Source organism: Lates calcarifer, linkage group LG7_1 (assembly GCF_001640805.2).
Source record: "Lates calcarifer isolate ASB-BC8 linkage group LG7_1, TLL_Latcal_v3, whole genome shotgun sequence".
NCBI lineage: Eukaryota > Metazoa > Chordata > Actinopteri > Centropomidae > Lates > Lates calcarifer.
The window spans coordinates 2033702-2044445 of NC_066839.1; the positions used below are offsets into that span (position 1 = coordinate 2033702).

General features: G+C 37.7%; 1 protein-coding gene across 1 annotated transcript; it reads right to left on the reverse strand.

Annotated features, from left to right (window-relative positions):
- Positions 1 to 3990: 3990 nt before the first annotated feature.
- Positions 3991 to 6274, reverse strand: nkx2.2b (NK2 homeobox 2b). The gene is made up of 2 exons (XM_018660141.2): positions 5780 to 6274; positions 3991 to 5189 (listed from the first exon to the last, which is right to left on the reverse strand). The coding sequence occupies exons 1-2, from the start codon at positions 6057 to 6059 to the stop codon at positions 4654 to 4656; spliced, it is 816 nt and encodes a 271-aa protein (XP_018515657.1). The 5' UTR covers positions 6060 to 6274; the 3' UTR covers positions 3991 to 4653.
- Between the last annotated feature and the right edge of the window lie 4470 nt (positions 6275 to 10744).

Sequence of the window (10744 nt, forward strand, 5' to 3'; positions counted from 1 at the left end):
AATGTTTATTGCATTTCATGGATATAATAATATTTAAAAATCTAAATTGTTGAATATGCCTTTTGATATATGAGTAACTAAATTCAATTGTACCTAAATTCACTTGTGCAATTCCATTTCAAAATGTGCAATATCTGTATTTAGTTCATTTTCTGTCTATGTATAAAGTTGTATATTTCTCTTCTGTTAATATTTTTTATTACATTGTCATGTTTATACTGTTGTGTATATTTTTTATAACCTTATCTTGTTTTTATTTTTGCCCTTACTTGTATTTATGTCTTTCTAACTTTTTCAATCACTTATGCTGCTGCAACGATGTAAATTTCCCCATTGTGGGACTGATAAAGGATTATCTGATCTTATCTGATCTTAAATACATTTACACAGAAATACTTGTACTTTACTTGATTATTTTCATTTTCTCCCACTTTATACTTCTACTCTGCTTCATCTCATCTGAAATATTGGACTTTTTTTTTTTTTTTTTTGCAGGACAGGACTCTCTCCATCACAGTTGCAACCCAATGGATTTTGGCTTGTGACCCATTACAGCAACAAAATAAAGTAAATATCAAAATCTAACCTGCTTTAGATGAACAGCTCCAACAAAGAGAGATTAAATCAATAAAATATCAAAGATTAGAGAAAAGGCCACGAAGTGAAAACATTATTTAAGCAGCAGGATACTTAAGGATCTGAGTATTTATTTACCCATTTCCACCAGAGTGATGAAAAAAAAAATCCTGTAAATCTTTTCAATGAGAAACAACAAATAGAGAAAGCTGAGCCATCAAAATGTAAAAGTAGGAACTGAGTAAGAGTTCAGAGTAGATTATATTCAGACAGAAGTATATAGTTTCCTGTAAAGGATGTTTGTGGCCTTTTTATACATTTCTTAAGTAGGGAAAATGTTTTTGTTTTTTTTTCACATTCATGTATTTAGCTGTTTGTTATCATGGTGATATTAATGGCTGAAAAAACTATGTGTCTGTTCTTCATGATGATTCCCAAAGAGGATCTGAAAGAGCAGAAATCTATATGGATTTTCAGCTCAGTGAGTCATTAAGGACTTTTGTTTTGCTAGCTTAAAATAGAAAATCTGTTGTTTCTCCCGCGCTTTTAACGCTCCTGCCGCAAGGAATTGTGGGTCGTCATCCTCTCATTTGTTCTGTTCTGTTGAGGGTGAAGTTGTATCTGGTTATTTACACTCCAGACCAGTAGATGGAGACTTAGCACCCTGTCAGAGAAACTGTTTACACTGCAAACAGCTAAATCTAATGAAATACATGAAACAAATTCAATATGTGCTGTTTTTTGTCTGACAACACTATTTCTCATCCTCTTCATGTCTTCACATGTTAAGTGCAGATAATGACCAGGAGCACATCATTAAGGCTGAGTCCTCACTGCACTGACCCGGGTTTAAATCCAGCCTGGACCCTCTGCTGTGATTCCCTCTCCTCCTACAGGTATGTGTAAAGTGTTGTTATCTAGAAACACGAAGCTGATCCAGGCTTGTTTTAAGGAATCCTATCAAGTGAATGTCGCCTGTGCTGGCAGCTAAATTTGTTTGTTTTAAGCCAATGAAAGCTCATTTCTAAAATCTTTTAATTCATATTTGAGGGTTTTTTTGCAGTGTGTTGCCAGTTTACAGGCACTGACATCTTTTGGTGAGGTTCTGTGTTTTTCTTACTGTCAACAAATCTCAGGAAAAGACCAAAACCAACAACAAATGTCATATTCTAACAAGTCTAATGTGTGTATCAGCCCCTGATATATCTTATTCCTCTGAGCCATTATCGTCCAAAAACTATTAAAACACATCAGTGAGCCACACTGTTGAACATCATGAACACACACACTGTAGTTTATGTTGACTCAGTGTCGCACACACCGTCCTGCTGCCACAAATACTCACTACAACACTGAATGTGGATTAGTCCCCCACTGAAAATAGTCCCCAACAAATGCTCTATTTCCTCCTGTTTGGGTCCTGGAAGTGTTTTATCTGTTTGCAAAGTGAGAACATTAGGAGTGATGATTTGGGTTAGGATGTCAGTGAGAGTCCTCACAACTATGGAAGTTTGAAGTTGAAAAGTTGAAGTTTTGATCAGGCTTTTGCTGCCACCTGCTGGCTGCATGAAGTCTGACATCTGCAGCTTTTTCAAAGTTAAAAATACATGAATTCTAAATAATGTTAAAATGAAAAGATTTCAACTAAAGTTACACTTAAATAAATAAACAGAGATGGGATAGAGACCACAACATATTATATATAGCAATTATACAATTAAGTAATATAAAACAAGAGAGAAGTTGTTTAAAGAGATGATTTTACAGGTTTTAGCCAATTTACTGCAAATCACATAAAATACAGAATCAATGCTGATTAAATCCTGACAATAATAAAAACATAAAACATCAGATTTATTCTTGAATTGATAAAATGTTAAATGAGCTTAAAGAAAAAAAAACATCATCAGATTGGTCCTTTAAACTCCAAAGCTTTGGTGTTTTTCTTCCTCCTTTTCTTCTTCTTCTCTTCTTTTAAAGCAGCAGGTGACACATTATAACTGTCTCAATGCTCTGACATCATCCCTCTGAGATGAGCTGACCTCTGACCCCAGCGAGAGGCGGGGGGGGGTCTTTCTTTCCTTTGTCACAACACAGTAAATAGCTGGTTTTCTTGCAGTGAATGAAGTCATCTGCTGCAGTGACGATGATTTTAATCCCACCAGACGTTTCAAAAGAAAACAAACTTCTGATGATGGAAATGTTTATTATAAAGGACAATTTCCACTTTTATGACGCAACATTTAATAGAGTATTAGATGAATATTTTTAGATTTTTAAGGATTAAATGGTCACTTTGAATCACTATCACCAGGTAAATATTCATTAAATAAACAACTCGTCTCAAGAAGAAAATAATTTCCTAAATGATAAACTTTTCTTTTAAGATTTAAACTTCTTGGGTTGAAAATGAGTCACTGAGGAACCGTTAACGTCCTGTCCTCTCTCCCAGCTGTTCAACCTGTTTGTATTATTCCTTAAAAACAAGATGCAGCATAAATTAATTTGAAAATATTCTCCAAGATGAAAAAACAAAGGTCTTAAATCTAGATTATGACACCTTTAAATATGTTATCATATCACTAAACTCTCGTGTCCTGAAAACAAAGTTAGGATTAATCAAATCACCACCTGAAATAACGTAATGCTTCTAAACAAACCAAAGACATGAGGTTTCCAACCTCTGAGACATTTACTATTTTTGACTTTTTAAGGATTTTTTAAGATTTTACAGGAAACCACAAACATTTGAGAGGAAAAATAGAAAAGCCTCTTTTTGTGTCATTATTTTAATCGTCTCATGAGTCCTGACCTGGTTCCGCTCTGAGGTTCCTGATCTCCTGTTAAAGAACCACTGCTTTAAAAGCTTCACTTTACTCTGATGTTTATTGTTCAGAGACGAAGACAGCAGCTGATAGAAAGAAAAAAAGTTCCTTTATAAATCAAATGACAAATAAAGCCTCAAATATACCAAACTCCGTTCAAGAAAGATGGAACTTTTAGAATATTTTTGGTTTAAATATTTTAGAAATATTATAAATTTGTAGTCATAACATCTATTTATTCCTAAAATATTACTTCTACCTTCTCTTTAAAAGGCCTACTGTCAGATTTAACTCACTATGTTCTGACAAAACAGGATATTAAAACTATTATTCAGCTCCAAAATCACCAGAGCAAAGTTTGAAACAGGAGACCTCGTTAATTAAAGAGCCAAACTGTGAATTTTTACTTTAAAGTTAAAGTGAAGACAGTCTCAATGTGCATAAAACTATACATAAATGTGTATTCTGCTTATTATTGATTTAAAAAATCTTGATTGTGTCTCTGTAAAGATTAATAGATTCATTTCAGAGCGACTCCAGCTCTGAAAACCTTCGATAAAAGCTGAAATAAAACCACTGACACTGTTATTCACCGTCATAAATATTCAGTTTATTACAAAACAACTCACATCAACATTATAAATAGATTTATAAAACACACAGGGAAACATCTTCTCGCAATAAAAGTGACTCTTCTGCAGCAAACACAGTGAAAACACCAACAAATAAAACTCACAAAGTTCTGAAAAACAAACATTTGGTTTGATCTGCTTCATGATGCGTTGAGTCTTTTTATCCACATATTTAAAAAGAAGCAGTGCAGTTCTACACGTTTTGTGCGTCTGAGGGGAAAAGTGTTTGTTCTGTAAGGAAAAATAAATTAACAGATTTTTCATGAAGCAGAAAAATGTCATTTTTAAGGGGAATTGGTCGTTTGAACCAGAAGAAAACTAAACCAGAAACCACCAAAGACTTTAAGATTGAACTTTTTTCACATTTTATTCTGCCTTGTTTCAGGACAACTGTCCTGTCTGGAAAATACGATTTTTCTGATGGAAACAAATCTTGAATTGAACCAAACTCCATTCAAAAGAGCTGTAATTTTCCCACGTTTTGAATAATATAATTTACCCTTTGATGGGGGTTTATTCTGAGGAGAGAACCAATCATATTAAGGCCGAACTCGACTTTATAACGTGGACTTCTTCGTACATTTAGAAATGCCCCCCTCAGTCAGAGTCTTGATCTGGACTCACCAGGTCCAGTGGTACATGTGTGCCAGCTGTTGCACCCCTGGGTGCTGCTGTGGTAGGCCGGGGTGCTCCGAGGCGTAAGCGGGGTGCAGCAGCGGGGAGTAGGCACACAGAGGCAGGCCCAGGCCGGACCTGAGGGGCACCTCCAAGTCCTGCGCCAAGATCCGGTCGCAGGGCTTCCCGTCCCGCACCAGGATCGGGATGGCGACCCGGCGCGCCGGCAGCAGCTGCAGCGCCTCGAGGCTGCGCTCGGCCCGGGCTCGCTTCATCTTGTAGCGGTGGTTCTGGAACCAGATCTTTACTTGGTTCGGGGTGAGGCGGATCAGCCCGGCCAGGTGCTCCCTCTCCGGGGCGGACAGGTACCGCTGCTGCCGGAAACGGCGCTCGAGCTCGAAGGTCTGCGCCTTGGAGAAGAGCACGCGACGCTTCCTGCCGCGGCTCTTCTGCGCCTCGCCGCCCGCCGAGTCCGGGGACTCGTCCGGGGAGAGCTCGGGGGATTTAGGCTCGGTGCAGGACTTTAAGGAGAGACCGTGCACTGCAGGGTGAGATGACAAGTAATCTGATTACTCTCTGGACAATGTAAACTTCCATCATCGACTCTGTTTACAAACTCCATGCAGAACTCCCCTCAGAAAAACACTGATTTTAAGTTCATCGTGCGTCTGAATGTACAGCTCTCCACCTGCTCTCTACCTGCTCTCCACCTGCTCTCTACCTGCTCTCCACCTGCTCTCTACCTGCTCTCTACCTGCTCTCTACCTGCTCTCCACCTGCTCTCCACCTGCTCTGCTCGGTATAAAAGGACAGAAACTAAACATCTACAACAGATACGAGTTTACACTTATTATTAATGGGAAACAAGAACATCCTGTAAACTGCTGAGATAAACGGAGACAGGGTTTTCGGGGCTGTCTGGGCGAAATGAAAATGAACTGATGATGTGAAGTTATTTTTATAACTTTACTGATCAAAGAGAGATTTACCCAATATTTACAGAAGATATCGATAGTTTGTGGGATTCATGTGGTTTGTATTGGTTCGGTCTTTACGCGCGAGCAGGAGAGAGTCAGAAATGAGACATAAATCAAGTTTTACATTTTTATGTTTAAAAACAGATTTACTCACGTGAGAAGTGCAGGTTACCGGATCCGCGGCTCCACCTGCCGAGGCTCTCACCGCCGTCGCCGCCGCCGCGCTCGCACAAACTCCGGCCGCTAAATCCAAGTTTCTGCGAGTTTCCCGCGCCCGAAACCTCCGCGGAGGCCTCCTCCGTGTCGTCCTCCTCCGTCTCCTCGGTGGCGGAGCCGCCGCCGCTGCCGCTGCCTGCGCATCTCCCCGTTTTATCGGGCAGATCCAGGATGTCCCGCACGGAGAATCCAGTTTTTGTGTTGGTGCCAGAAGACATGACGCACGAGGGAGGAAAAAGAGAGGAGAAAAGAGGGAGAGTAAAAAAAATAAAGTTCCGGGTTTGTGTCCGCCGCGATGATTCACCGGCTGCAGCGCGTTAAAGAGCAGCGGACTGTGGAGGGCTCGCGTCCATGGATGCCGTTAAATGGAGCGGGAGCCCGGAGCTGCGCGAGCCGAGGAGAGGATTTAACAGCATGAAAAATACATGAGGGGAAGACATGAAGAGAGAGAGAGAGAGAGAGAGAGAGGTAGCCGTTAAAAAGGACGGAGGAGGCGGGTCCCGGGAATCAAGTGGATGAAGGTGTGAAGGAAAAAAAACGGGATCAGTTCAGGGAGGAGATGAATGTTTAATGACGGAGGATTAAACAGAAGGAAACGAGTCATTTACATTTATCAGTCACTGATCCGCTTCCTGTTCATTAACCAAGCAACCACAGAAAACTCCAGTGTTTCCACTGGAATAAATCTTCTCATTGTATGAGATCTATTGATACAACATAAAAGGAGCATTGTTCCAGAAATAATAAGAATAAATAAGAAAGATAAATGGGACAAAAGCGGGTTTGATTTATACACATTTGTAATAAAATGCTTCATTATATTCTAAATTCATAAATTAAAAAAGTAAATGAAGGATTAAAAATTCAGCAAAATGAGACTAATGATGATGTTAACAAACCAGTTCTGTAATTTAGTGAAATTATTGTCATTACTTTGATTTTCTAAATCAAACATCTTAAAGTCTTTTCTAAGCCAGGAATGACCATACTGCTGAAAAAGGTTCTAGCTTTTATTATTGTTTGTTTGTTGTTGTAAACTAATGAAATCTAACATTTAAAAACCTGAGTCAGTTTATACAGTGACCATCATGAGTACATTTTTAACTGTTGAACTCCCCAGATTCACGTTAAAATTCATTAAGAAATAGAACTAAAAATAAAAATATATAATTAACTTTTGAAAAATGCTTTGAAAAGCTGATAAAGTCGTTTATCTGCCTTTAGAAATGATGATGATCGTGGATCAAACAGCAGAGACAGAAGCAGCTCAGTGTTTGTTGCGAGGATTAACTGAAGAGTCTCAGTGTTTACTGATCCACTCTCTTCTCTCTTTACTCTGTTACAGCAGCTGTTTGCTTGTTATTATAATTCTCTGGTTGTGTTAATCTGAAGAACCACTGTAATCCTCTGTAAAACACTGTGACTACACACCGAGGGAAAACAAACTTTACATTTAACCACATTTTGGGAAATAAACTGTTTCTCAGAGTCAGATGAGAAGATTCAGAGTATTTTCTGAGTGATAGATGTCCCATAAACCCTTCGATCAAAATACATTTATTTGTGGCGACAGAGCCATATACAACCATCACTAACAGGAAAAAGAACGAGTGGAAGTTCTGTGTTTCTATGTGAGTAAAAAGTCTGATATTCAACATGTTATACACTTAAACTTTGACTTATTATCAGTCCTAAAACCAGTTTACTGGACCAGGATGTGGTGGCTTTGGGACAGATGTTCTGGTCCATTGTTTCCCTCAGTATCACAGTCACTTTTTTATGCTTCTGTTTCAGGATAAACATGTTACTAGCTGTTTCCCTCTGTTTCCAGTATTTATGCTAAGCTAAGATAAGATTCAATCACTGACAGTTTATCAGTGACATGACAAATACTTTAAAGTCATTTATCAAATGAAAAACTTTGTCACAGTTTTATAATGTAAGCTGAATTTTTCTGAGGTTTCTGTGCAGAAGTTAGAGCTGCAACAGCAAGTCATTTTTAAAGGATAAATGTGAGAATGTGATGCTTTTCCTGATCTGACATCAGAGTAAATTTGAATATTTTGGGGTTTTAGACTCAAGACGTTTAACCACATTTTCTGTTTACAGATTAATTGGATAATCAAGAGTCAGCAACATATTAATCAGTAATAAAATAATCATTATTTGTGCATGTTTCATTTGTGATTTCTGTGTTTTGTGTGTGTGTTTTAAGTCGTAGAAGGACGGACCCCATCGCTTCTGAACCAGACTCCATTAGGATTTTTCTGGTTTTTAGGTTCATCTCCAGGAGGCAGGGTTTGTATGTTTGGTTGAGTTTTGGTTTCCAGTTGGATGTGTGATGTGTGTGACAATGAGTTGAGCTGTGTGTGTGTGTGTGTGTGTGTGTGTGTGTGTGTGTGTGTGTGTGTGTTGGATCCTGCTGGGTGGTCGGACTCTGCAAACAAACACACGACCAGCAGCCGACGGCCACAAAGACCGCACAGCCTCCACATTTATCCCATTTATTCCCCCTGAACACTTTATAATGGTCCGACTGACACACACACACACACACACACACACACACACACACACACACACACACACACTGCTGGGAATACATGTGAGGCTGCTGGGAGTTGTCATGGTATTCACACTGCAGCCTTCAATAGACTGTCTTCTATATTCATGACCACACACACACACACACACACACACACACACACACACACACACACAGTTTAACACATTTCCACTGGTCGACACCTTCACAACTGCTCTGAGTAGATTTAAATAAAATTAAAATAATTACGGAATAAAACATGAAAAAGTATCTTAATAAATTTGTCCTAAAACACCAAACCAGGCCGAGAACAATAAAGAATTTTCAAAATGCAATAAATTAGAAGCTAAAAACAACATAACTAAAATTCATTTAAATTAAATGTGATGTGAAAACAGAGATTTTAAAGAAAATAAGATAAATAAATATGAAAATACCAAGAATAAAAATCAAAACCATAACTGAAATAAAATAAAAAGAATAGAATAAAACGATGTTTAAAATAAATTAAGAGGAAAACAAATGTTTGGAATTAAAATGAAACTGAACAAAAAGAACATTTTTATGACGATAAAATGATTGTAAAGGTTGATAACAAACTATTTAAACGCATTAAACACATCATTTTCTGCTGCTAGGAGTCTCTTAATTAAAATAATAAGAGACAGAGTTTGGCGACTTTGTTAAGTAGCATGGGATCATGGGAGTTGTTGTCTTCATCATTGAATTCTCCTCAGAGGTTTCCTCCTCTCCAAAACAAACAGACCTGATGATTTAAACCTGTAAAAACACTGAGTAAAGCAGGTTAAATTCTGATGCAGTCTGGTGGAGCTGAGCTGCTGCTAACGTTAACTCAGCTTCTCTCTCTGATAACTTCACATCCAGACGTCTGACAACTAAAATCCTTCATCTGGTTAAAATATAAAGTTAAAAACCACCAAGATCGAAAAGAAATGAGGCTTAAAACTGATTTAAAAATAAATTTAACGCCTCTGACAACAACAACACTGACACATGTTCACAGGGGATATGAGGCCACCGACAGGCAACCAAATGAAATGGAGTGTTACCATGGTTTAAAAATTATAAGCACACAACTCAACAACATATATAACACAGCTGTAGTCGTTTTTAGACATTTTAATACAGAAAAGTTTCACATTACGCCTTAAAAAACAGATTAAATGAGAGATAAAACTGATGGGTTAAATAAAATAAAAGTGTTATTTATGGGACTCAGATCCAGCTGCATTGACCCAGTGTTTTTCAGGTCTGCTGTTTGTTTTAAGTGTTGGTTTGGTTGAATAGTTGACTCTTTGATTCTTTAAAACTCCTTTAAACTCTGATTTCTAGGTTTTATTTTCCCCCTAACTTTGCTTTTAATGGTGGAAAAATCATGAATTATTGTCACTGACTGAGTCACAGAATCACATGAATAAAAAACAGCTCCAGACTGAAAAAGAAAAGGAGGGAAAAGTATCTTCTGAGGCTGCACAGTAGGAAGAGCATCTTTATATTTGGATTTCTGAAGGAGAAATTAAACTATAAAATATTAACGACTTTACATGACTGAGGATCAAATCAGAAATTCTTTAAAACACAAAAATAAAATGACAAGTCTCAGATTATAACTCTTTAATCTGACATTTTAGAGGCAGAGCATCCCAAAACTCCTGATGGCAGCTTTCAATAAACTTTAACTTGTCCACCTGTTCACACAGGTTACCTGTTCATCTCTGAGCTCAGGCTGCCCCCTGCTGTCTGACCGAGGAACTGCAGCTCAGCACTGAAACCACAGGTCCAGTTAATGTGGAGAAAACACAGAGACATGCAGACAGGTTAGTAATTATTGATTTTTATAACTTCTTTCTGAATCTGAAAGACTATTTTAAAAAGTATAAATAAAATATAGAGAAAGAAATAAAAGAAAATATCCCAACAGACCAAAATATGACCAGAAATCAGATGCATTTTCCTGCATAATGACTGAAGAAAACAGACGCCATTCATTATTCATCACATTTTATTATTGATCATAATCAGAGTGGTTATGTTTGTGGTGATGCCTTGGTTCCTCATTTATTTTGAAAAGATCAGGTGTGCAATTGCCTGAAAACGAGAATTTCACATTCTATGTGTTTGTAACCTCTCCTATTAAAATGAATATAATATTCTATAATCACTCAGGTCTGTTATTATCTGATAATTTCCTAAAAATTTAGTGAATGTTTCCCATAAAGAGCTACGTGTAATTTGGTGATAATTATATGAAAAACTGATTTTAAAAAAGTTCTGAATGGTGAGTTTCCTGCGTCACTTATTCACAGAGAAATATTTATCCATCTGTCAGTTATTATT

Excerpts from the sequence above, each read along its gene's own strand:
- nkx2.2b (XM_018660141.2), bottom strand. The coding sequence starts at position 6,059 with ATGTCTTCTGGCACCAACACAAAAACTGGATTCTCCGTGCGGGACATC. Across the intron at positions 5,190-5,779 it reads CGGTAACCTGCACTTCTCAC|TGCACGGTCTCTCCTTAAAG; the intron begins GTGAGTAAATCT and ends CTCACCCTGCAG.